Source organism: Myotis davidii, unplaced genomic scaffold (genome assembly GCF_000327345.1).
Source record: "Myotis davidii unplaced genomic scaffold, ASM32734v1 scaffold1, whole genome shotgun sequence".
NCBI lineage: Eukaryota > Metazoa > Chordata > Mammalia > Chiroptera > Vespertilionidae > Myotis > Myotis davidii.
Genome location: NW_006294681.1, coordinates 4,408,736 through 4,435,635, shown reverse-complemented (window position 1 = coordinate 4,435,635; position 26,900 = coordinate 4,408,736). Strand labels below are relative to the sequence as shown.

Genomic DNA, 26,900 nt, shown 5'->3' with positions numbered 1-26,900 from the left:
GCTAGGGGAGCAGCAGTGTCAGGAAAGGTGTTTCCAGCTGAGAAGCTGATGGACAGGTCTGCAGCCCTCAAGGTGAGCACCAGGAACTCGGGTGAGGCTGTAGATTCTCCCTAGCGATACTTGAGACCAAGTAATGTTTAATGGCACTTAAAACTGACTGAAAATTCTATCAGCCTAGTCTGACTCAAGTTTTCCCCTATGCCATACTGCCTGCAAGATGAAACTATTTTTAAAGAGTATAGAAAAATTTTAAATCCTATATTATTGTGGTTTAGAAAAGAAAAGTGTTATTGCTTTGCAGCTTACCTTGTTTGAAATTTAGCAAAGCAAACCAGTGTTTCCCAGTTTGATGATGTACTTTGCTGTCTGGACTTGGATCTGAAGATGGTTCCAAGTGTAAGAACAACATTCACATCACTAAGTATGGTTTTCTAGGCGGATCAATACTTGAAGTTCTTAAAAAGTCCTAGTTTTTGTAGTAAGAAAATGAAAACGTTGCATTACAGAAAAATATTTTTAATGTAGAAAAGATGAGCATTTAATAGTTATCATGAAATAAACTGTTCCTATACACAGTAAACTTACTGCTGTAAGAACTGCTATTCCCTCCTGGGGTCCCTGGAATCTGGGGACAGTAGGTTATAGAAAGTAACCACACCATGAAAACACCCAGAACCCAGGGGGCAGCAATGGTGTAAATCAGGAAGACAAAGTAGTGACTCAGTAGAGAATACAGCACATTTTCTTGGAAAATTCTAAATTGTTAAGTGCTTTCTGAATGTCCCCCAGCCCAAGTTAGCATCTCTGCCACTCAAACCTGTCTTCTGACCATCATCATACGGGGATGATCATCTGCCTTACAAATGTAATGTTCCTCCCTAACAGTGCTGTCCCTTTACCTCCCTTTCAGGATGGCAACTAACAATTTTCAATGACGTCACCATGACCGAGAAGGTTTAAAACCACAAACTTCTTATGTGGTAAAACTTCTAATACTACCATTGCACTTTCACCAGTTCATTTAAAAGTTTGGTTTAAAAACATTAGAGTTTTTAACATTCAGGAGAGGAAAAGGCACTTAATACTGCAATTTCCAGAACATAATTTTTCTGTCTTCCCCTCCTGTGATGATACTGCTACACTGTTCATTCATCCATATACAGGTTACAGCACCTACAAGGAAAAGACACTGGTTAGGGATGGAGTTGACAGAAGGTCCCCAAAGATATACTAAGAAGTGCTGTACTCTCTGATAACTGCTTAGTCCGAGGAATTTGTGAGGAATAGAAACCATTTATATAAGCTAAAAGAACTGGGAATTATGAGGACAGAATGCCGGTATTATGTACTAACGAAAATCAGGAAGCAGATAAGGGAGAGAATTGGTGTTAATCTGATGATTTACATCTATTTCTGTTGGAAAGAGTAAAAATGTTAAAGCTATAGTAAGTTGGGGGAAAAGGCATAGATACATCACTTTATAAAGTTAAGAAGCACTAACCCTAAAAACTGGGTGACAGGGAAGAGAGGAAAGTGAGAAGTTACTGCTCACAGTGGGAAGGTAGCAGATACTTTTAACCATTGACACTAGAAGAATTCAAAGCCATAAACCTTCTAAATGATCAGGAGAAAACAATGCAAATGTAAGCAAATATAGTGAATCTCCAGAAATCTAAGTGAAAAGACATATGACACTATTATGCAACCATCCTCTCAACGAGACACACCCTGGACTGAAACTGGAAAAGTCCTCTAAGGAAGACAAGTGGGGGGTAGGAGACAGTGGTGGGAATTTGACAGCTTTTCTCTTTGTAGTTCATTATATTGTTTTTAACTGTATTAAAAAATAACTATTATAGCTTTTACAATGGCTCTTAATTCTCCATATGGAATTTAATGTAAAAACTTCCTTTTAGGAGTCAAATGTCCAACATAAATCTAAATTCTGAAGGACCCAAGAGATACAGGCTAGCCAGGATGCTGGAGGGGAATGTTAGAGCCCAGAGGGCACAGGGGCTGAAAGAAAAGCAAGTTTGAATATTAACTGTATCCTGCTACTTGACTGAATTTGTTTATCAGATCTAATAGTTTTTGGTAGAATCTTTAGTATTCTCTCTATATAGTATGTCACCTGCAAATAATAACAGTTTTACTTCTTCCTCCCCAGTATGGGTATCTGTTTCTCTCTGATTGCTGTGGCTAGGACTGCGGGAAAGCAGGTTTGAGTTTGGTATTTTGGGAAGAAAGGTCAGGCTAATTGAAAACCCCTTACCTTTATGTCCCTGTATTCTCTCACAGAGTTTTCCTCCGAGGAGGTCCCAAACAAGAAGTTCACCAGACTGACTTCCGGATAAAACAGTATTTCCATCCCAGATAAAGCACCTGCAAGAATAATCTCTGTATAAAAGCCTAATATGCCAAGTGTCCCCTCGGGAGTTCAATTGCTAGCTAGGACGTGTGCTGACCACCAGGAGGCTGCGCAGAACAAAGGAAGTTCCCCCACCAGCAGCCACTAGGGACCCTACCCGTGCATGATTTTTGTGCACTGGGCCTCTAGTTGAGAAATAATCATTTCATTATTCATCATGAAGGAAGAGCTATATTATTCTGGCCAAAGCAAGCCCAAAGGCGCATGCTCACGAGCTTGTATGTAAATGTCTTCACCATTAGTAACCCCAAAAATGTACCTCTGGGGCTTGTCGGAAGTCATGGAGGAGATAAGCATTCCTGTCTGCACGTCTATTACATTCACACAGCTGTCTTCTCCTGTGCTGAGGACATGGCGACTGTCTGTAACACCAAGGGACACAGATAAAAGGTTACAGCTTCAGAGCGTGGATTATTCTGAGTTTTATTTCCGAGTCTGGTGGCCTAACGTTCATTCTCATTTTCCTTGAGCTCCTTGTTTTACTTAACCAATGACTATCCTCTCTTTGAAATGCTTCTGTTTTGGAGCATTTGAGATCTTGCTCACCAGCATGTGTCATCAGTTTGGCTCAAATTCTTAGGGACAAAAACAGAAATGCTGTGTTTCTAAGACACTGGGCAGATGCAATTACAAAGCTTACAAACTAATTTCTCTAGTGAGTTGAGGAATAAGTAATAATATCCAATACAGTTTTTCTACTCGGTACAAATGCCACGAGTATACTGTATTCTGCCATGAAGAAGCCTTAGCTATAGGCAAAACTACTTTTATCCGCAAAGTGTTTTTCTTTTTACATTTTTATTTCAAAGTAATAATTAGAGTCCCCCAGGACCATCTGTATTAAAAAGGACAATACTACCTGGGCTGAAAGCAGTGTCACACACAGTCCCCGAATGGCACTGAATCTGGTGCAGTATGGTGGCCGTCGTGAGGTCCCAGATGGTCACCTTGCCTTCTCTGGTGCCTGAAACCAACAGTGTGCTTGCCGCATTTAAACTGATGGTATCCACCTGAGCAAGAAAACATATAAATATTCCCTTTAGAATTAGGCTCATAAGCTATGTTTCCCTAGGCCAGTTCAAATATGTGGGCATAATGATACAGATTAAACTCTATGGTACAGTGTCCTGGTGTAGTTAATGCAGATGTATTTAAACATCACCTACTGAATGATAACTAATCTCTTCGTATGCTAGTGAATAGAATGAAGTGTTATTTGGGGAAATGTAATGCTGTTTTAAAATAGCCTAAACTTGTCAGTCTAATTCCATGAATGGTAAGTTGTAGAGATTTGCCAAACTGCCTGAAACACAGCTGATTGATGATTTGAGGAATTTGGGAGGGCGGGGGGGGGGGGGGGATATCTCAAGGTTATATCTAAATACTCATCTTGAGTTACATACTAAATATTTCTTGACTTCAGTTGATCTGTCAACCATGCAAACTAGGCATCAATTCCCAGCATCGCAGAAAAGGCCGTACGTACTGGGAGCAAGAACCGAGTGGGAACTAGTGGAAATAGCAACGTGAGAAAGGGACCAGGTGCCACCCTGGTTTTGCTCCTGACTGCACACACTTGGGCCAAATAATGTCAGTGTCCTCTGTGGTGGATGTGCATTATCCTAGAGCAGTGATGGCGAACCTATGACACGTGTGTCAGGTGACACGCGAACTCATTTTTTGATTGATTTTTCTTTGTTAAATGGCATTTAAATATATAAAATGAATATCAAAAATATAAGTCTTTGTTTTACTATGGTTGCAAATATCAAAAAATTTCTATATGTGACACGGCACCAGTTAAGTTAGGGTTTTTCAAAATGCTGACAACGCTGAGCTCAAAAGGTTTGCCATCACTGTCCTAGAGAGATGGTCCCTTCTACCTTCTGTGTCAGAAAATAGGAAAGACGATGGGGCACGTCTTGTTGGCCCAGATACTCTGAGGATACCCAGATATTCAATGTTGTGCTCAGGGAAATAGCAAACGGGAGGAAAAGGGACAAAGTAGACTTGGAAACCCAGAGTCAACTCGAAGGAAAGAACTGAGTCTATGATCAGTAAGCAAAATGACACAAAGCAAAAGATCATAAACACGTAGGTAAAATCAAGAATCTGGCCCCCAGACCTAACCGGTTTGGCTCAGTAAGAATCTGGCCCCCAAGTTCCTGGACTGAGAAGCTCAGCTTTCATGTACTCTTGTTGCCGGGACTCAGTACTCACACTGACATCATGTTCCAGCTCGGCCAACAGGTCAAACTGGTGTCTCTTGGTGCCTGTCATTTCTGCAGGAACACTAGACCACACCTAGGATGGAACAGAGTGCAGAAGATACTTGCAAACATGCAATATAAGATCATGTCTAATACACTGAAGAACTCTCGACTAACCAACGTCCATTGAACATACTTGCCCCAACTATGGAAGCTGCCTAATGCTTCTGTTTCCTCTCCCTCAGCGCCCTTATTCCGCCATTCTGTGCTTACCAAGAGGTGGCTGGACCTGTGTCTATTTCCATCCCTTGCACTTGCTGTCAGAAATACGTAATTTAAGCATTGTTTGAACTAAGGAAATACGAGTGCATAAGTGTAGTGTCTATTACTGTCTTGAGAAGACTCAAAAAGGCAAGGCACTAAATTGCATCAGGTGTAAGCAAGAAACTTATCTACAAGAATGGGAGGAAAATACTGAAGAAAATTTGAAGGAATTCTAACGGTTTTAGGTTTTTGCTTTCTTTTTACACAAATGCAGATTGGAAACCAAAGATGATGAGTACTGGTCTGGTATTCATATATGGTCCTACCTCAGCAGGATAGTGAATAAATGTGCATTTGTATGTTTTAAGTTTAATAAAATGCATTATCTCTTAATGATTCCCCACTTTCACTTGACATTTTCTATTTAACTGATCAATTGCTAGTCCCAATTGTGTTAGATAAAAGGCGTTGCATTTCTCCCAACACCCAGTGGAACACACAGCAGAAAAATCATGAAAAGTTCCTATTATATTGAAAAGTGTACATGTTTAAAAAAAGCAGTAATATTCAATATCCTTATATATCACTTACATGCTTGGTGAAAAATACTGAATTGAACACATTAAAAGTTGAACGGTTTATATTTTTATTATCCAAACATTGTAAGTTAGAAATTATATATAAACCTTCACGGTAGAATCCCACGATGCAGAATACAGCCTGTTGTCATGCCAACAGATCTTGCTAACAGCATCATCATGTCCCATTAATGTGCCTTGGCTCCTTCCAAATGCTATAGAATAAAAATAGCTAACATAAAAGATAATGAGAACTATTAAAACAGCATTCAACTTAATTTTAAGCCTCTTAAACACATATTCAAGAAACATTATGTTGTTTTATACTTACTATGGCCCACTAGAATTACAAATTACTTGTTCTCATGTTATATAAAAATACTGAAAATTTTAATTTAAAACTAGAAATTTCCAGGTCTAGCTCTTAATATGATTTCACCTCAATTTAAAACACAGAGAAATAGAATCCAATTGGAGAAATATTAGACTCAAATAATTATGTTCAAATCCAACAGTTTCATCCTCATCCAATATGTGTTCCTTTTTAAAAACAACAGTGTCCTGCCAATGGGGGACTCCTTTGCTGCTTGGTGTCCCAGAGGCAGTTACATGTGAGTGGAATGACAAAGAAGCATGCGCAGATACATACACATTATTATCCCATGAGGAACTTATAACAGTGTCATCTCCTGGTAAAAGTAAACAAGACGATAACGCCTGAAATACAAATGATTCAGCATTAATAATTACAGTAATTAGTAAGTCCCCAACATGGCAAAACCACCATACAGGATTCCCCCCAAATTAATGCTCAGATTCTGTTCGTTAGCCTTTTGAAATACACAGTTTTTTTCAACTGGCTAATTGCAGAAGCCATGTTTCCTCCCAATGGCAGGGAAGTCTGTATGTCAAGCGCGCGAGGACTTGCCTAATGCTCAGGGCTCTGCAAGGCCCCGGAGCACTGGAGGGACCCCTCAGCGGTGGGAAATCACGGGGGAGGGTGGCCTGGGGACTGTCAAGAATGGGAACACCCTCAGGATTACAGATTCATGTGCGTCAGGAAAACTCCCAAAATTCTTCAGGGGATTTCAAAATCTTTCAGGTGACTGACATTAACAGTAAAACCTCTTTCAGAATCACTGGGGTTCTAGTATTAGGTATCCCACCAACTCAGAAATGCATTAAGTTATTTTAGTAGCACATATACATTTATCTGACAGTTCCAAAACAGGAATGATTTATTAAGAATTCTGCTGGGTAGCAGTTCAAGTTGTTTAGGCTACCAATGAAATCACATTATTATGAGAAAGAGGCAACTTGGAAAAAAATGTAAATTTAGAAGTAATCTAAGGTATTCTGTCAATATCACACAGGAATCAATTGTTTGGGGGGGAAACAATGTCACTACACGAGTGTGTATAAAACAAAGTGCTACATGGATTTCTAGCATGACTGGGAATGAAAATGAACTCACCATATCTGAAAATGATATACTTCTTTGTAGCATTTTGGATTCTGTAGAAAACATTTTCAAGGTGTTATCTAATAAGGAAAAGAAACAGGTAAGAAGGACTTCCTGCCTCACAGATGACAGCGACGCTGCCTCCCTCTTCCGGAGGCTCCTCCCCAGCAAGCAGGTGGGGAACGAGCTCTTTCTGTCCTTCCCCTTAAAGTTTGGGAATCCTCAGCCACAGGAAGGCATTCTTATGACCTTTTGGCAAACCACAATGACACTGTATGCACTGTGCCACAAATTAATTGCTCTGAGTTTATTTTATTGGGGGCAGCACATGCAAGTACAGTCAGTCCTTGACCTGAAAGTCATGAAGCTTGGACACCACGGTCCTCGGAAAGCCATTTTTCAGGCGGAAAACATACCTTGTGATGTCGTAAAGACTGATGAGCCATTGCAAGAGACCGCTATTCCAGTGACCGCCCTGTTCAAAAACAAAGTTTTATGAATGGCCTCAATCATGCACTAGGACACTGGTCTCCTTCAAGCCCTTGGTTTAATTTTACCAAGTTTCCACAGCTTGCCTGCTGCATCCGTCCCACCTGATACCTGCCCTTACCAAAGCATCACTAGGCCACTTCTGATTTTGTTCTGGCAGGACTTATGGCTGGAAAACATTCCCACTCAGCTTCCTGAGCTGCCACATTCAAAGTATAACACATTTCTGACAGCTGGAAAACTGCTTCTTCAATTCCCTTTTATTTGAACATCACCCAAGGACTGAAACTCTTATTTAAAATCAGTTCTTGTGCTTGGTCACTGAAATGAATTTACCAGCATCTGCACAATGATGAGACCACTGTCCAGACAGAACTAGTCTAGCACATCCTGTAAAAGGTTCACTCGTGTCGTCACTGCCTTGGATTCATGCCATTTAGAGAGACTGAGGAAAGGCCATTGTTACAATGAATAAGGAACTATTCTCTTTAGGAGGCTGCACTCTGATTTTAAACCACTAATCTAAAGTAAACGGGCGTTTCACCCATGTGATTTCAAAATGTCAGACAGGATGTCTATGGTGGAGGAGCAGGACACAGCCTGGTCTGGGTCTGTGTTGGTTTTCTTTCATCTGTAACAGGATGGATCAGGTGACTTCAGTGCCTCTCAAAGTCTTTCTACCAAAGTATAAAAATATCCTTAATAGCGGAAGACAGGGAACACTTGTAACCCCTCGAGGTCTAGCAGGAAGCCCAATGTCTTGGAAGTACAGGCATTATTTTTAAAATTGTAGGTGGACCAACTATAGAAATGAGAACATGGGAGGCCGACACAAATCCATTTTGTTCCAAAAGTTCCCTTGCCACATTGACATCAGGTGGCTGATCACTATAAACACTTGAAGGAGACAAAAAAAAAACAACCCAAGATGACATTGAACGAGAACTTCCCCTTTGATTCAGCTTAAAACAGTATTTTTAAAAAATATATTTTTTTTATTGATTTCAGAGAGGAAGAGAGAGGGAGAGAGAGATAGAAACATCAATGATGAGAGAGAATCATCAATAAGCTGCCTTCTGCACACCTACTGGGGATTGAGCCTGCAAGCCAGGCATGTGCCCTGGCCAGGAATTGAACTGTGACCTCCTGGTTCATAGGTTGACGCTCAACCAAGGAGCTACACCGACCTGGTTTAAAACAATTTCACCCCAGGCCAAGACGCCAACTTCTGCGAGGACAACACAGACATTCTTACTCTTTGTGGAGTTTATGTTGCTCGTGCAACTGCAGTTTGGCTATGTTATTCCAGGCCAGTTTTTTGCTTTCTTCAGTCAGGTCCTCAAAAGACTCTTCCCCTGGAGAGAGCACATTAGATTATTGCCAAGTGAGTCAACTCCATCACTAACAAGCATCACAGATAACACGTATCCGAGTCACAGTGTCTTCTATTAAAATAAAACAACCAAGAAAACAAAATAGCCCACCAAAATGTAATAGCTTTGAAATGTGTTAGCTAGCTCCATGTTAGTTAAGGAAAAATAAAGTATATAGTAGAAATAAAGTAAAAACCATTTGGAGAAAGATTAAAAAGTATATTTAAATACTAGGGTATTTTGTTACTTTTATCAATGTTTGCCCCTAATTTAAGAACTTCAGGAAATACAAGCCCGAATAACTGTTTTCTTGTCAATAATATTTGCAAACATCAGAGGGTTCACTAAGAATGCTGCAGTTGTTTTGGTTTTGTGGGGGAGAAAGCAGAGATGAAAGCAGTGACTCCAAGTGCTCCTGGACAGGACTAAGTAATCCTTCACTTCTGTTTTTAGTAGGGCTGGGACAATTACCCTTTAATCACAAGACAGTGATGTGAGCCCGGTGAGTAAGCAGAGCACGGGTTTAAGAGGCGTCACAAGATAATCCTATGATCTTTTTGACTTAACTCTATGGGGTTATCGCTTTGAGACATACTCCCAGCCAGCCCTGGGTCACGTGACTCTGGTGAGCTATTCCTCCACAGCTGAGAGCATGCTCAGCAGTGTGTGCCTATAAAGTCTGAATGTGCCCGGAACAGAGAGCAGAAGTGGAGATAAGTGATTTTGCTCCCAAAGTTCCATATTGTGTAAAAATCCTGAGAGCCAGGAGGTTGGAGGCTGTTTTAGGTGAAACATAAAACAATAAAACAAGGGTAACTAGATCAAAGTGTGGGAACATTCCACCTTTTCCAAATACGAGATGTGAGGACAGTGTCAAGTTCATCTTAGCACCTGGCATATGCCTGGCATAGAACAGACACTTAGCAAGTGTTTGTCAATTGCTTGAATAATACAATCAAATAAAGAAAGCAGAGCACCTTGAATTCAAGGTCTGTAAGCTGGAGATGGAGAGAAGAATGAGAGATGGTGGAAGTAATTTTGGGGAGAGAGTAGGGCCGAGGGTGACAGTTAAAGCAGCCATGGCCAGGATGTATCAATAGAAAGGGAAAAGCACAGAATCAAACACCAGCTTGGAAAAGCACAGAGAAGAAACAGAACCATAACAATCACAATAAAAATCCTGCCAGGTTTCAATGACCAGAAAACAGAAGTACCTTGTCTTTAAAGTGAATAGTTAACAACAAACAAAACACCAACAAAAACAGGTGGCTGGGTTTGGTTTTTTGTTTTGTTGTTTTTTTTTCAGGAGAACCGCAATAAGATGGTAAAAATATTATCTCTGAACAGCACAACACTCGTGTTTCCTTTTCAGAATCATTAGAAATGTCTTAAAGAAAAACGAAAGGTGCTCACATTTATTCTCTTTGCAAAATTTACCTGGAGAATCTGCTATGGAAACGCTATCACAGGAGGTTTGGGGCAAACTTTTGAACTTTTCGGTGATCCTTTGAGGATGTGGTGTCACAAAGAGCTGTTTTGGTGTCTGCCCAAATTCCAAGATTTGGGTCAGCATGGCTACTTTCTCGTCCGGATCCTCGATGCTTTAGGACAGAACACAAATAATGCCGTGAGCCCCTAGGATTCCCATCTCCTGAAAGCACACATTTCAGATGGTACAGATCAACCAGAGAGAGTTTCACTGTGTGTCAGGATTGTCTAAACCTTAGCACAGATTTTAAAAAATTTTTCCGAGGCTCAGTAACTCATATAATAGTAAAAGCAAGATACAATTCACTGTAAATTTCCCATATCTTAACATTATCAAATAAGCACATCAACCATTTAGTTAAAGAGGTATTTTGTTCAAGTCGAAGCTCCTTATAGACATAAGTACCTGTTCAAATCCACACCTCCTTCATAGGTCAGGGGATGAAATACTGGAAGGAGAGAAATAAAACATCACTGAGAGATGTACTGTTGAGTTACACACACTGTTCAAAATTTTAAAACCCAGTGACAACTTTAAACTTGTATTCAAAGTAACTGATGGTTCACTCTGCAAAAAAGACCAGTAAGGTCCAACTTTCAACTTGAATTATCCTTTGCTGAGCAGAAATCTCACTGGCAGGTCGGAGGACCGGTTACCTCAGTGTATTTCTCCGTCAGCTTATCTTCCCCTGGGGGGAAGCAGGTCACTCGGCCCTCTGCTCTGGCTGTGAGAAATCAGGCCTGAAATCAAGCTCCACTTCCTTGTCATCAACCCTGAGAAACCTGGAGGCAGGTGAGAACCGAGACCGATGAGGAGGTCTGTTACTGCTGGTTTCTTCCAGCTCGATTCAAAGGAAACTCTGTGGCCCTTCCTAGCAACTGAGGTCGCTGTCCCATCATGTTCTGATTGAGTTTTAATTGAAATTATTGAATGGGATAGCGAGTACTTGCTAAAATTAGAAGACTTTAGAACAAGACCTCTTGGGATCATGCTGAAATAGATGTTCTTTAGGCAAAAGGACTTCCTCCTCTCTCACTTAGTATCTAACCCAGGGTCGCTGAGCCAGGAGGCACTGTTTGCTGAGAGAAGTTTCTGCTGAAGAAATAAGCTTGACTACTCTGCCCTCATTTTGTTTTTTGTCTGTTTCATTTTCAGCGAACACTAATGAACTTTCAGTGACTGTGACATACCATTATGGGCCCCAACTGCCTCGCTTCCTTTTTGCTTGTAGCCAAACACGAGGTCGATCCACTCGTGAAGGTGCTCGGACACATAATTGCTTTCCAGTGCCTCTTTGCTCTTCTGGAGAAAGTCCTCGGGACCTGGTAGATTAGACTCCATCAAAACACGGCAGCGTCCACTTTACTTTCTCTCACTTCCGTCCTCTACCCACAGGCACATAAAGCTTCTCGGATAGCCAGGAGGCATATATCTCTTAATGACATTTTGTCCCCATCATGTAAAATATAAATTTTGTGGCGAGAAAAAGTGGCAAAATCATTTTCCCACCATTTAGATCTCTCAAATATATGTCAATATTTTTACAGCCTAGATTCATAGAATATTTTTTATTTGGAATAGGACTGGTATTGTCTCATTTAGGTAGAGAATGACACTGTTATTTTTCTTAAAATCTAGGCAACTAAGTAATTAATCACACTGCAACTGCACTGTCAGGGAAGGACTTTCTACAATGGCACACTGCTGAGGTACTCACTCTGTGCCCAAGGCGGAAGTTCCACATCATCCACCATCTGCCCTCCTTGTCTCTTCCCCAAATCCAACTTCAGACTATTGACTAAGAAGCTGACATCATCACCATAGAATTCTGGAATCAACTGAAGGTGCCAGGTGAAAAACAAAAAAAGAACAGCAACATGTTTTAAAGCAGTTAGAAAACACCAGCCCCATGAATCATTAACTTTTTAAACCGCTTACCTCTTTAAAATCTGTGGCACCATCCAAACAATTTTTCCAAGTTTCTGCAATACTAAATATAAAAAAAAAAATTAAACTGATTTTAACTCAGGGGTGTAGAAACAGCAACCACAGAGCTTTCTCTGCACCTAGGTGTTGTTCTACACTTTACCTATATTAACTCATTCTCTCGTTAATGCAATCCCCCTTTTACAGAAGAGAAAAATTCCCAGGCTCACATGGGAGACATGGGAGTGAGCAGGGAGCCAGAACAAGGCCCAGATGGAATGTCTCAAAGGCCGTGCCAGGAGCCTCTGCACCCATATTGCCTCACTGAAGGACCAATGGAGGCAGGTGCTTAACCACCAGAAAATTAGCACAACTATGTTAACAGCTCATCTCAAAAAGGAATGATAAACAAACATGTGTAGAGCGTAAACAAAGATTGGAAAGACACAGACCAAAGACGAGTAATGAAAATTCTCTCAGTGTGGACGGATGCCAACCTGAACTTTATTTTCCTTTTTATATTTTCTGATGGTTTTTTTTTTGTAAAGAAGTATTACTTTTATAATTTAAAAAAAGTTATTTACAGACCCACAGGGAACTGTATTCAACTCATAGCAAAATTATTGACCTATGAACCAGGAGGTCATGATTCGATTCCCAGTCAGGGCACATGCCCAGGTTGTGGGCTTGATCGCCAGTGTGGGGTGTACGGGAGGCAGCTGATCAATGATTGTCTCTCTTCATTGATGTTTCTATCTCTCTCTCCCTCTCCCTTCCTTTCTGAAATCAATGAAACTATATTTTAAAAAATTATTTAGAATAATGAAATAATGTTGGAAACACTCCAAATGTCCAATAGAGAAACAGTTAAAATATATTCTGGCATACATTAGAATGTGATATAATATTTTAAAAAATGAGACGTTTTAAAAAACTTCTAATAACATGGGGATAACTTCAAGATCTACTATGGATATAAAAAGTGGGACACAAACTACTTAAAATATGTTCTCACATTTACATGTGTCACACACACAATCAGAAAAAGCCTGAAAGGAATAGATATAACAATTAGTGATTTTTTGCATACCTTTACATTTTTGGCCCTATATACTAGTTTTTTTAAAACAAACATATTGTGCACATATATAATTAGGAAGTTTAAAAAATGGTAGGTGAGGCATTTATGTCAAACCTGTTGAACATTCTATCTGCATTATCAAATCTTCCATTCTGTAGGCACAGCATATACTCTGGTGCTGGAGGGGGGAAATCGGAGGTAATGAGATACAGATTCACTGAAGAGTCCCCGTGAAATAACATTGACTGGGGGTAATGATAAAGAACCTTACCAATCCTGACAAGATAAAACAGCACGTAACCTGGGGAAGAGTAGTGACTGCCATACATGAACTTTGGCTCTAGCATCTCTTGGTAGCGTTCCTATAACATGTGAGAAAAAAAAGACTTCTAAGTGGTGGCTATGAAAATAACAAGTGACTTGCCGAAACCGGTTTGGCTCAGTGGATAGAGCGTCGGCCTGCGGACTGAAAGGTCCCAGGTTCGATTCCGGTCAAGGGCATGTACCTGGGTTGCAGGCACATCCCCAGTAGGAGATGTGCAGGAGGCAGCTGATCGATGTTTCTCTCTCATCAATGTTTCTAACTCTCTATCTCTCTCCCTTCCTCTCTGTAAAAAATCAATAAAATATATTTTAAAAAAAAATAACAAGTGACTCATGTAGCAAAAACCTAAAAGAAATCACGGCATGAGTACATTATACTCCTTAATTTCTTAAAATAGGAAAAGGAAACATAAAAAGAGGGTGGAAAATCTGAACAAATACAGCATTCCTGTGACAAGTATTTTGGTTTTCTTGGCACAGTGGTAACAACACTGGGACTGGATTGAATGGAAGATGGAAGGGATTTTATGTGTCTCTTGTGCAATTTACCAGAGAGAACCCTCCATGAAAGTAAGTTAGTACACTGGTAATCAGGTCAGCCTCCTACTTCCTGAATCGTAGGCAAAAAAAATGCAAATGGTGAGCAGCTATATTCATTGGGGAAGGCAGCAGGCAGAGCGGCAGGAGTACGGAAAAAAAAAAAAACATGATCACTCTGGACAGTGTTTGCCCTAAGCCTTGATGAAATGAGTTTCAGTTACTATAAAAATATAGGAAGTTCCTCATAGACCAAGAATCCTTAAGTCCACGCACCAGTAGTCTCTCCAGTCGCTCCTTATTTAGGGCCCCTACTGGTTTCCCAAGATCCCGGAAGGTTCCTGGGTTTGACAAATCTATGTAAGTAAATAAATTTTTAAAAATTAATTAATTAGAATAAATAAAGCAAGCAAACCTATACTTAATAACATTACCTCCATGAACTGATTCACATGCACACATTTCCACAAAATAAACAGTTTTTAAAAACTGAGATCCATTAGAATTACAGTATTTCTGATAGTTACTTATACAGCTGTAAAGGTGAGAACTTTTGAGTTTTAATTTAGCAACATCCATTCGAGTGATTCCCAATTTGAAAACATCATAAATATGGATTTTTTTTAAAAAAAGGCCTATGAAACAAGCTATATTCCAAGTAAAACAAAAAATAAATAAAAAATAAAAACCAAGTTTAAAAGCCCATTATTCTTCTACTAAGATTTACTTTGTAAGTTTGAATTACAAGCATAATTTGAGAACTGGAGACCTGAATATTATCAGAGAAATAAATTATCATATTCCTAGAAAATCTGTTATTTCTTTCAAGTACAGAGTTCAATAAGTGAACTGTCCAAAGGAATTTATTGTTCACAATATATAATTTTTAAATATTAAAAAATAAAATCACAATACAATCACTATTTTTGTTAAAATAATTTGAGAGAAGTACATATACCACAAAATTAAAATGGCTACCTTTCAGTAATGTAATAATTGATGATTTTTATTTCCTTTAAAAATATTTTAGTACATTCTAAATGTCATATAATGAATAGTTATTAGTTTGGTAATCACATTTTAATGTAAATTTTAAAATAGGATAATCTAAGACAATTTTCAAAGTGAAAAACTACAGTATTTCAAAACTTGGTATTTGTAGATAGTAATGATAATATGGCTTAAAATTATATGCATATGGGGTGGGGGTGGCCAGGGAGAGGTCAATGGGGGAAAAGGGAGACCTATGTAATACTATATGTAATACTTTAAACAATAAAGAATTTTAAAAATTATATGCATATTTTCTGGGCATGTCCTTTAAGAATATGTGAGTACTATTTTTTGGATTAAGAAAATTAAGAGACAGTGAACATAAAAAACACACATAATTTATATTGACATTGAAATGACAACTAGCAATCTTTAGTAATAGTTAAAATGGGTTTTAATCTATTCCAAGATCACATGGTAAGTCTACAACAGAATATTTCTCTCTCCTTTAAGAAGTAACTTTGAGGCATTTACCCAGTTCTGAGCTGCAATAATCGCTGATGATCCACGGGAACACCGGGTACTGCGACAGGTCGTTGCAGCTGCGGTCGGCCAGGTTGTTGAGGTGCAGCAGGTACTGGTAGTTGGAGAGGTGCCCGCGCTGCCACTGCAGCGTGTAGCTCTCCGCTGTCCGCTCCGCCACGTGGTGCTCTGAGGAGGACAGGCCGCAAGGTCACCACTGAACTCGGCAGATGTTGGCTAAGCATGTAAACACTAGATACTTCAAGTGTAGTCTTTTCAATGCATTTTAAAAAAAAATGCATTTTAAGAAAAATAAAAGTAGGGTACAGTTTGTTTTCGCTATAGATCTCAGAACAGAAGAGGATGTTGGCTAAGCATGTAAACACTAGATACTTCAAGTGTAGTCTTTTCAATGCATTTTAAGAAAAATAAAAGTAGGGTACAGTTTGTTTTCGCTATAGATCTCAGAAATGGCTTCACTGTACACCAGAAGAGCAAACGAAATTAAGATGGTATTAATAAAATCCCAACATCTATTTTTAGAAATCATTCTATTCTAGTCATCTAGCAACTTTGTAAACAAGAATAACAACAGTCAGCCATACAAATTAATATATTTACACATGAAAAGAAAAATACAGGTGTTCCCTCTAACAAGGGTGGGAAAATGTACACTTTCCATGCAAGACTGAGAAAATATTAAAGCAAATTCAGTCCCACAGGTACTATATTGAGCCTCGAGGTTCACGTGTTTCTTTTGTGTTGTTTTCTAAGTTCGGGATTAAGCCCACAATTAATGAACACAAACATATGACTGGAGAGTTCACTGCCTCTCACATTAAGGAACTGAACATGGTTTTCATAAACTAATATAAGACATGACTAGACATAGAAATAATTAAGTGGAGTCTTTATAATCCATTCAATTTATGTGTTGTTAAAAATCCCAAAAAAATTAAATGTTTTTATCAAGTTTTTAAAACACACAATGAACTATTACCAAAATTCAGTTATGTTTCCCTTAGTTTTTTAAAATGCCATCTTGCCAACTGTAGTTACTATGGAGAAGCAATGGGTAAAACCACAGAGAGGCGATTCTAGATCCAGCATTTTTCTTTTTACTTCTCTTATTTCCTATCCTGGTTACTTAGGAGTTGAACTACCTTCATACGAACAGAACAAGGAAGGGTGAACACCAGACCTAGATACGTAGCAATATAAAAATAGAGATCATCTCTATCTTGAGGGTCGTAGAACTTTAGGTAGATGTCAGAACACAGGTCATCTTCTGTGCAAAACACTTCCAATCCCTATAAATTCAGAAAGAAAATAAAACAAGTAGCATTTCGTTAATCTTACAATTGCAATATAAGCTATACAATCACAAAAGCCTTCCAATTAAACATCTACCTTTTTAACTTGTAGCTCTTGTATTCATTCTCCAGCTTTAAATTTGATTCAGCGATGCATATACATATAAATTTCCTGAGAACAAGACTTGTATTTTTAAATTTTGTAAAATCCCTTTTCGTGATTATTTTTATTGATAGTACCTTTTGTGAATTTAGTATTTTGAAATTCAAAATTGGCTGATCCATGTCTTCACACATCTTCAAATATAAATGTTTAGCTTTCTATTATAATTAATTATGCCAATCTAACAAACTGATAATTGAATAGCTATTCAACTAATAACTTGCAGTTATTTTCTTAAATACGTTTTTATTGATTTTAGAGACAGAGAAGAAAGAAGAGGGAGAGGAAGAGAGAAACATTGATGAGAGACTGCATCCTGCACGTTGCCCTACTGGGGATTGAGTCAGCAACCAGGCATGTGCCCTTACTGGGAATAGAATAGGCAGGACGATGCCCACCCAACTGAGCCACACTGGGCAGGGCGACATGCAGTTATTCTTAAGAAAACTATGAGCTTTGTGAATGTTGTATTGATAAGCCTGAGAGAGGACAGGAATAGACAAAGAAATGACAAAAGCAGACTTGTTCTTGGTTCAAATACAGGCTTTTACCATTTACTACTTAAGGAAAAGAGGAAATTAACTCTTAGACTCTCAATTTCTTTATAAAATAGAATATCATCTACCTCACAGGGACTGTCATGATAATAAAATATTGTACCTAAATTGCCCAGTACACAGAAGACACTTAATGTCAATTTCTACTCTTTTTCTGACTGTGTCTTTATACCCACAGGAGGAGATTTTCAATAGTATGCGTCCATAATTCTCTATTAGCACTAGAAATGAAGAGTATCCTTTTAAGTTAAATAGGCAGAAAAGGCAAATTTCACAAATATGAAACAAAAATGAGGTGCTTAACATTCAACAGTGCTTTGGTAATGCTACCTACCAGGTGACTGGTTAATCTTCAAAGAAGAACAAATGAATTTATACTGATGTCAAATTAAAACACTCTGGAATCACGTCTTATGTGGGGATTGGTTTCCAAGGTCAGCATGTAAGACTAATATAAATATGGACATACGCCTCCCTAGGGGAATGGTAGGAAGAACTGCCCAAATGATTTAATCGGTTATTTTGTTCATTTCTCTCCCTTCCAAGCTGAAGGCTGAATTACTCTAAGCTAACCAAAGACACTGCAGATTCACTGAAGAGTTAATTTTGTACTAGCTTCCAAATTTTACTCTGAGATCTAGCTGCTGTGAGCAGATGGTGCAAGTCACACTGGATTGCTCTGCATAGCTTATCCCTGCATAACCCCAGGAACTCTGAGTATATAGAAGTGAGGAACTCAAGGCAGCACACCCTATCTCTCTTGCTCTTAGAGCCAAAAACATTCCCCACGGCAGCCTTCTTATGCAGAAAAAGGGACTATTCCTTTATAAATTTCTAGCTCATCCAAAAGAAAGAGCAGCATGACCAAGAGTCCACTTGCTTACAATACAGCATACTTACACTTCTCAGACAGGCCATAGGTGTTTATATATTAACTAGAGGTCCAGTGCACAAATTCATGCACTGGTGGCATCACTCGGCCTGGCCAGTGATTGGGGCTGGTCGGCCAGGGGGAGGGACTGTGGGAGGTTGGCTGGCCGGGGGAGGTTGGCCATGGGAGTTCACTGACCACCAGGGGGCAGCTCCTGCATTGAGCATTTGCCCAATGTATTATTATACATTAATAATTCACTGGTTAAACTGAAACTAGGACAATCATTCACCTAAAACTGACATTCCGCTTGAACTCACCAAAGGCATGAGGCCGTGCCTCCTTTTGTAAATGCGGCAGACGTCTTGGAGTGTGATCTGGACCACAGGTTTCTGTAAAAGTAAAAAGACTATCTCAAATGCCAACATTCTGACACAATTAGAAGTTGATCTTTAGTATCAGAAAGCGGAATCAAATGACCGAGTCTTGCCTTCCTGATGTGTTACAAGATGAACAACTGGAAAGGGAGATCTTAAACGAGGTGTCTCTGGTTTAACACTCCAGCCTGCCCTTTTTTGCTTTGTGACCTTGGACAAGTCTCCCTACCTCCATTCAGCACCACAAATATGGTAATACGTCTATCTTTCAGGTTATCGCAAGGTGGTCAAGGGTTATAAAATGCTAAAGGATTGGTCTAGAGCAGGGGTGGGCAAACTTTTTGACTCGAGGGCCACAATGGGTTCTTAAACTGGACCGGAGGGACGGAACAAAAGCATGGATGGAGTGTTTGGGTGAACTAATATAAATTCAAAGTAAACATCATTACAGAAAAGGGTACGGTCTTTTTTTTCAATAGTTTTAGTCATGTCAAACGGGCCGGATTCGGCCCGCGGGCCATAGTTTGCCCACGGCTGGTCTAGGGCCTGGCCGGTGTGGCTCAGTGGCTGAGCATCCACCCATGAACCAAGAGGTCACTAGTTCGATTCCCAGTCAGAACACATGCCTGGGTTGTGGGCTCGATCCGCAGAACCTGGGACCCTTCAGTCCGCAGGCCGACGCTCTATCCACTGAGCCAAACCGGTTTCGGCACTAAAAACATTTTTTAAAAGGATTGGTTATAGATAACCTCTTAGGAATTTTGCTATTTTATAGAGCAATGGTTTCCTTAGTCCTCACTCATTTTAGAATCTTGTTTTTTGTCTCCTTAAAAACTATAGTGTATTAAGGCTCACAAACAATTATAGTATAAAGCAGGGCTTCAAAACTTTTTCTTTCATAAGGAGGGTAATTTTCTCACTTCTTTAAAACCTTAAAATGCTGGTAAGAGATGAATGAGGTTAGAAAAGGCAATGAGGTTGGCTAAAAGCTGACAAGTTTATTTTCCTATTTCTGAGTGGAAGGGATCAATGCTCATACTATGAATCCTGAAGCTATGGCACATACTCATATTTTTCCAAAAGTTTTTGACCCTGAGCTATGGTAACAGTAGTGGGTAAGCCAATTTTATTGCATGGCTAGAGAATGCTCATCAGCAATGAGTACTGCTTCTATTGGAGGGTTTGGCAAGCGTGCCCCACCACCTGGTGGACAGAATTATTACAGCGTATCTTTCACTTAGAAAAGTATTGGAAGTTTTAGTGCCATATAATGACTGACCAGTTGGGAGTATTTCCACGGTATAGCCTGTGGCAGGAGACACTCCTGTTCTTCAAACTTCCCTGCTAAATGGTCCAATGGCACCATAAGAGCATATTAGGATTTCTGCTCCTTCAGTGAGCCACTCCCCAAAGGGGCTAGATCTGGATAAGGCAACCCATCTCTATAACATGTAGCATGGAGATCTGAGTTATTTTCACTTATCGGCCTCGGAAGTCTAACGTCACTGTGAAAGGGAGACTAGTTCCTCTGCCACAGAGGCGCCCTGCAGCTGCCCCCTGAGCATGGCTGGGTGCACCTGCTCTGGCGGGGCCAGGACCACTTCCCACCGCCTTTTTGGGAAAGATTCAGATTTCCTGACTTGGTAATAAAGGAAAAACAAGAAGTACCAACACAGGCATATATGTAAGCAGATATACAGAAAACATTCATTTCTTCTTAATCTTAATGTATTGCATTTGTCTCTTGTAGAAGTGCCTCCGAGTAGAAAGGTAGAATGCTCTCATGACCCTCTATTAGAGTCGGGAGGAGCAGGGTTTCTTTTCACAGCACTGAGAGCAAGTGACCCCGAAAGGAGAACAGATCAGAAGAGCTCACACTCAGATTCCTCAGGATTCCACGGGGAGCCTGTGACAGACACAGGTGATGGAGGGGCTGGGGAGGTCATTCTGATCCTCACCGAAATATGAGAACACTGAGATGGTGAAGTCAAGCTCCCAGGAAAGAGCGGAAGGTGAAGGGCCCAGTGCTAACAGGTCTCCACCTGCACAGCAGTCGTCACGTACCGGGTACCCATTGAGGGGCTGAAAATACAGGGTGGTGTCAGTGATGCACACATGTCCGGGGTTTGTCACCAGAGGGGTCACCATTTCTGCTTTGCATTCCATCTGCAGCTTTTCAGAAACACTTTGGAACCTGATAATTTCAGCAAAAGCAAAAAAAAAAAAAAAAGGAATCAGAAATCGATCTACTTTCTAGGTTTAACTTTACCTAAGAGAGTTACAGTGTGACTTTGCATAAGATCTGTCTAAATACCGACTTTCTACAACATCAATGGTAATATAAATCAGTACTGCTTCTACTGGAGGGTTTGGTGAGCATCACAAAAATCGGTCACAAATAAAACTGACATTCTTTTAAATGGTATAATGAAAATTCAATTTTTAAAAAAACAGGTGAGGTTATGTAGTGCAGAGGAAAGACAGACAAGTAAATGAAGCCAAATAACCCATTAGCTTAAAGTAAACTGACGTAGAAACTACTCTTAACATTTTCTATTTTTTCTGTCATTAAGGCCTACTTTCATAGTCACGTAGGCCATTTTTGCATAGGTAGCATTTACTTCACACTACACTTCATAAGACTATGAATACACAATTACAATAACGTGAATGTCGGTTCCAAAGTCCAGCTGACCCATGATCAGCACAGTTTGAACTACAAGGATCCACTTACCTAATGATTTTTTTCAATAAATCCTGTAAATGTATTTTCTCTTCCTTATGATTTTCTTCATAACACTTTCTTTTCTCTAGCTTACTTTACTGTGTAGTATATAATACATATAACGTACAAAATATGCATTAATCGACTTTATGTGATCAGTAAGGCTTTGGGTCAACAGTAGCTATGAGTAGTTAAGTTTTGACTATGCAGGGGTTGTCACCACTAACTCCCACATTGTTAAGGGTCAACTGTACATTCTTTTGTGGATTTACTACAGTAAAACTGATCTAATAAAGATGATTTCTCGACTAGCCCACTGTAAATTATTTAGACAAACAGAGAATAGGTTAGTATCAAAGTATAACTGTTTTCAGAAAATACACTGTACACTTAGAAAAGCTAAGAAAATCAATAATAATTTAAAAAACCCACATTAGACCAATAAAAGTGTAGTCTCTTGGGCCCCATAGGATACCTCCGGAAGGTACCTATCACAATTTGAAGGGCCAAGAAAAACTTTCTGGAAACACTGACAGATAAGCTGAAATCAGAAGAATCAGAAAGAGTTAGCCAGGTGCAAAAGAGTTGAGTACTCTTAGCGGAGGGCAGACGCACTAAGTCCCGGAGGTGAGAGACCACGTGGCTCACTCAGGGTCTGCATGCAATGCAGAGCTGGAGCATGGAATCCAAGAGCAAGCAGTGACTGGAAGTTGTGAACAAGGACTAGACCATAAGTGGACTGTGCGCCAACTAAGATTAAGATTTTACCCTGAAGGCAATGGGCAGTCTTAAGAGTTTAAACAAACCAGTGATACAATTAAGTACATTCTTTAGAAATAACATATATTCTATTTATTTATTTAACTTATTATTTTTTGTTGTCACCCAAGGACATTTTTCCATGGATATTTAGAGAGTGGAGAGGAGGAAGAGAGACAGAGAGAAACACTGATGGAAGAGATGCATCATCGAATGGTTGCTGCCCCTAGTGGCCTGCAACCGAGGCACATGCCCTTGACCGGAATCAAACCTGAGAGACTTCAGTCCTGGGCTGATGCTCTATCCACTGGGCAAAACCAGCTGGGGCAGAAGAACATATTTTAAAAGTACAATAGTTACCGTGGGGAAAAGGGGATTAGAGAAGGGAAGACTGGTGTCAGGCAGACAGGCTAGAAGCTGTCACAGTGTTCGGAGTGGGAAGTGATGGTGGCCTGGCCTGAGGCAATAACAGTGGGAAAAGACAAGCTGACATACAGGAAGGATGTTAGAGAGCCTCACCTACTGTCCTGACTGACAGGTGCCAGGATGGAGAGAGTGGAGGAAGCCCCTGACCCGGCTCCTGCACTGAGGTGGGCCATTCCCTCAGAGAAGCAGGTGAGGGGTGAGGAGGATGACAGCATCAGTGTGGCCATGCTGAGCGAGGCAAACAGATGAAGATGTCCACTGCTTTTATAACCAGTAAGCAAAATCATTAAACACTTACCTGTTCTTGTCAAAGGATGTTCTCGCCAAGCGTGACTGCAAAATAGCTGTTATCTATGAAAACAGAACCATTTATAAAGTATGGATATAAGTATTTATAAGTAAAAATCAATACAAGTTAATTCATAATAAAGATAGAGATCTTCAGAAACTCTTACCATAGCAGTTTGGTCCCCTAGTTTGTCAAGGCAGGATGCTCTGTGAAGCTACAATATTATAAATATTACATGAATTTATTTTTTTCTCTCGGATGACAAAGATATTTTCTTAGAAGCAATGAAATAACAGCAAGCATTCTGTTACTTAGTAACAGTTCAGAGCGCTTCTGATGTATGTATGGCTTTTTCCTAATATACAGTTTTAAAATTCAACATAACCAAGTAAATATGATTCATGTTTATAAGAGATTAGGGTTTCAGTAAGATGTATAAATATAAAATTTTTTAAGTTTCTGCCTGAGTTTGTTTTGAATTATCAGCCCAGTAAATGCCTGAGTTAGGCACTGGCTTACCTGAAGCAACGTCTCCACAACATCTTCCACTTTCCCTGAAACATCCAATTCAAAAATATATTCCATTCTGCCCTACCAAGAAGAGAAAGGGATAAAAACAGAGGGAGAGATGAAGCATGTCCAAACCTCGCGTGAAGAGCATTTGCAAATCCCTGGCTTAAGGCCACACGCATCCGCCTGGCGTGTCCTCCCTCACGCCACCCAGAATGAGAGCTCCGGGGAGCAAAGCCCATCGGATTTACTGCTATATTTATTCTGCACTTAATTCTGCTAACTTTGGGTTTAGTTTGCTGTTGTTTTTTTTTAGTTCCTTGAGGTATACAGTTAGATTTGAACATTTGAGGTCCTTCTTTTTTAATGTAGGTGCTTATCACTATAAACTCCCCTCTTAGTACTGCTTTTGCTGCATCCTGTAAGTTTTGATATGTTGTCTGTTTGTCTTGTGATATTTTGAAATTTCCCTTTACATTTCTCCTTTGATTCACTGGTTGCTCAAGAACGCCAATTTCCACATACTTGTAAATTTGCCTTCTGCTATGGATTTCTAGTTTTGCTTCATTGTAGTTGCAAAAGATACTTGGTATGAGTTCAATCTTCTTAAATTCATTAAAACTTGTGTCGGCCCTGGCCAGGGCAGCTCAGTTGATTAGGCATCATTCTATGCACTGAAACGTTGCCGGTTTGATTCCAGATCAGGGCACATGTCCAGGTTGAGGGATCAGTCCCCAGTGGGGGATGTGCAGGAGGCAGCAGATCGATGTTGTGCTCTTGCATCAGTGTTTCTCTCTCTCTTCCTCCCCCTTCCTCTCTCTCTAAATATCAATATAAAACAGAAAACTTGTTTTGTGACCTAACATGTGATCAACCCCGAAGCATGTTCCACGTGTACTTAAGCATGTTCCATGTGTATTCTGCTGCTGGTGGGAAGAATGTTCTCTGTGTCTGTTAGGCTCATTTGGCCGATAGCGTTGAGTCCTCCGTTTACTCATTCATCTTCTACTGGGAGGTTCTATCCATTGTTGAAGTGGGGCATGAAGTCTACCATGACTGTGTTGCTGTCAATGCCTCCCTCCAATTCTGTCAATGTTGGCTTCGTATGTGTGGGTGCACATACTGAGGTTGGATGCCTATATGTGGTGATGGTTAATTCTGTGTGTCCCATGCTCTCCTTTTCCCTTGCGCCCGAGGGAGAGTCTGCTTCGCTGCACAGGCCTCTGTGTGCCGTCCTCAGGGCCTCTGGGGCAGCAGCGTGATGCCCCGCACACTCTTGCTTTCAGTGGTTCCAGGCCGGGTACTGCCAATGCTCCCAGGCAGGCAAGACAGAAGCCAGTCCCTCAGGCAGCTGCCCCCGGAGTCAGAACAGTGGCCATATGGTCCAGGGTTGTCGTTCCCTCCCCAGGGAGAAGGTGGGAGCTGGGCGTTGCCTCTCAGTCCCATGGCACTGTGCTGGCGGCGCTACCAATTTTCCTGCCAGCTTCAGTGAGGCTGCCTGCGGTGCAGCAGGCTCTTCACTGGTTTTGAGTTGCTCACGAAGGGAACTGGTCCGTGGATGGTTGTTGAAGTATCTCCGTGACAGGAATGAGGGTCTGGGGCTTCCTACCCGACATCACCGTTGATGTCACTACCTCCCCCCTTTTTAAATCTGAGGATCCTTGGCTTTCTAATTCACATTGGAATAAAAGACCTCTTCTTTGCTTCAACCTCACTCATTTCCTTTGACCTAATTTTCCCACAGCCGGAGTGCAGCTTTGCACTTTAAGGTGGCCTTCAGAGAGGGAGCACCCCAGGCAGTGGCTCTCAGCTTGGGGGGGAGGGGGAGCATGTGGTGCCACACACAATGGGGGAAGCAGTGTATTAGGGCTTTCCGTGGGTGGGAATAGGCTGTATGAGGGATAGCCCCACCCAATAAAGCACTATCCTGCCCAAAATGCCAACAGCACCACCGCATCACATCTCAGCATTTGTAGTTTTGGACTAACTGGTGCATGCAACCATTCCTTGTCTATAAAACCCAAAGGCCACCACAGGTAGCTCATGCATCCCACAGGCTGCTGGCTGAGATCAGCCTGTGTTTGCCCAGAGAGGGCAACTTTTCCTAATTCACAGAGGTGTCAGCATAAGGAGCACTGGCCCTGACGCCAGGTCCTGGTAGAATTATCCCTTTCCTGTACATTAAGCTGAAGCATAAGGAATGAAATAAAACACAGAATGGTTAAATGTAATTTCTTTGCTTACTTAACAGATACTGTATTCAAGTCTACTCATGGCTTCCACCCAATTAAGAGAATTTATAAATTATTACTGAGCTCTCAAATAAGGGTATTAAAACCCATATTTCTCAAAAAATAAATTCTCAACAGTATGTAGTAATCTTAAAAATGATGTATGTTTGATTTCAATTTCTATTCTAATAACTTAAGCTCTTTTTTGTCTATTAAACACTTTTTTAAGTCAAAAAGTTCATTGAAATCTCTTGGACTAAAATCTGTGATTCTTGGGTAATTTTGTCACAACTGTTAGGTGACAAGCTTTGAAATACCCATTATTATTATATTTTAATAAAGATTTTAACAGAGTTACAAAACCTTATTGTTCAAAAGCACTATATTAATTCCTGGGAATAAATAAAAAGCTTTACTTACTCTTTCTATTTTATATGGTGCAACAATGTTGTGTTCTTTAATGAAATATACCTGAGAAAAACAAATCAATATTTGTAAAATAAAAATTTTCAGTCATACATTACTATAAATTCAATTATGAACTGAATTTAAATCGTTACACAATCTCCATTTGCCAAAACCACTTCATTGATATCAGTGCAGTTTTAAGATTCTGATGTTAAAATAACAAAAATTAAATTAAAAAGAAATGCATCAAGGCAACCAGGCATCACTGGTACCAAGTAACCAAGCAGACAGGTGAAGGAAGCTAATGTAAGTGCCGGTGTTCTAAAAATACGGGTAAAACAAATCACTGGGCATGAAATACATTCATTAACACCAAGAAACTTCTCTTCCCTGGAGGCGATCTGGTCACCCCGTGTTCTTACCGGCCACCTGTCCTTACCCTGCGTGTTAGTAACCGTGTCAAACAAGCAACACCATCTGCCAGAGCCAGCAATGTCCTCACATGGGCACCTCTCTGCCTGCCTTCTCTCCTGCTGGGGTGGAGGGTCTGCCAGCTCCCAGACCAGGCACCTCCTAGGGCACAGATATGAACCCC

General features: G+C 40.2%; 1 protein-coding gene across 1 annotated transcript; it reads right to left on the bottom strand.

The window, feature by feature from the left end:
• Nucleotides 1-500: 500 nt before the first annotated feature.
• NSMAF (neutral sphingomyelinase activation associated factor) lies at nt 501-26,412 on the bottom strand. Its single transcript, XM_015567428.1, has 26 exons — nt 26,318-26,412; nt 23,676-23,747; nt 23,323-23,370; nt 23,166-23,218; nt 21,022-21,151; nt 18,901-18,972; nt 16,878-16,986; nt 15,689-15,865; nt 14,438-14,517; nt 13,572-13,662; nt 13,415-13,478; nt 12,232-12,283; nt 12,011-12,131; nt 11,484-11,615; nt 10,699-10,741; nt 10,242-10,405; nt 8,687-8,786; nt 7,359-7,417; nt 6,955-7,022; nt 6,130-6,197; nt 5,589-5,712; nt 4,649-4,732; nt 3,288-3,438; nt 2,688-2,790; nt 2,273-2,382; nt 501-1,173 (listed from the first exon to the last, which is right to left on the bottom strand). Exons 2-26 carry the CDS (start codon nt 23,739-23,741, stop codon nt 1,079-1,081), a joined length of 2,364 nt encoding a protein of 787 aa, XP_015422914.1. The 5' UTR covers nt 23,742-23,747; nt 26,318-26,412; the 3' UTR covers nt 501-1,078.
• Between the last annotated feature and the right edge of the window lie 488 nt (nt 26,413-26,900).

What these genes read in the sequence shown, in the direction of transcription:
- NSMAF (XM_015567428.1), bottom strand. Translation starts at nt 23,741, where the DNA reads ATGGAATATATTTTTGAATTGGATGTTTCAGGGAAAGTGGAAGATGTT. An exon ending in TTATATTGCTACGTATCTAG is followed by an intron (nt 15,866 to 16,877) that starts GTCTGGTGTTCA and finishes TGTCCTCCTCAG; the next exon opens with AGCACCACGTGGCGGAGCGG. An exon ending in AGTCTTTACGACATCACAAG is followed by an intron (nt 7,023 to 7,358) that starts GTATGTTTTCCG and finishes TTTCCTTATTAG; the next exon opens with ATAACACCTTGAAAATGTTT.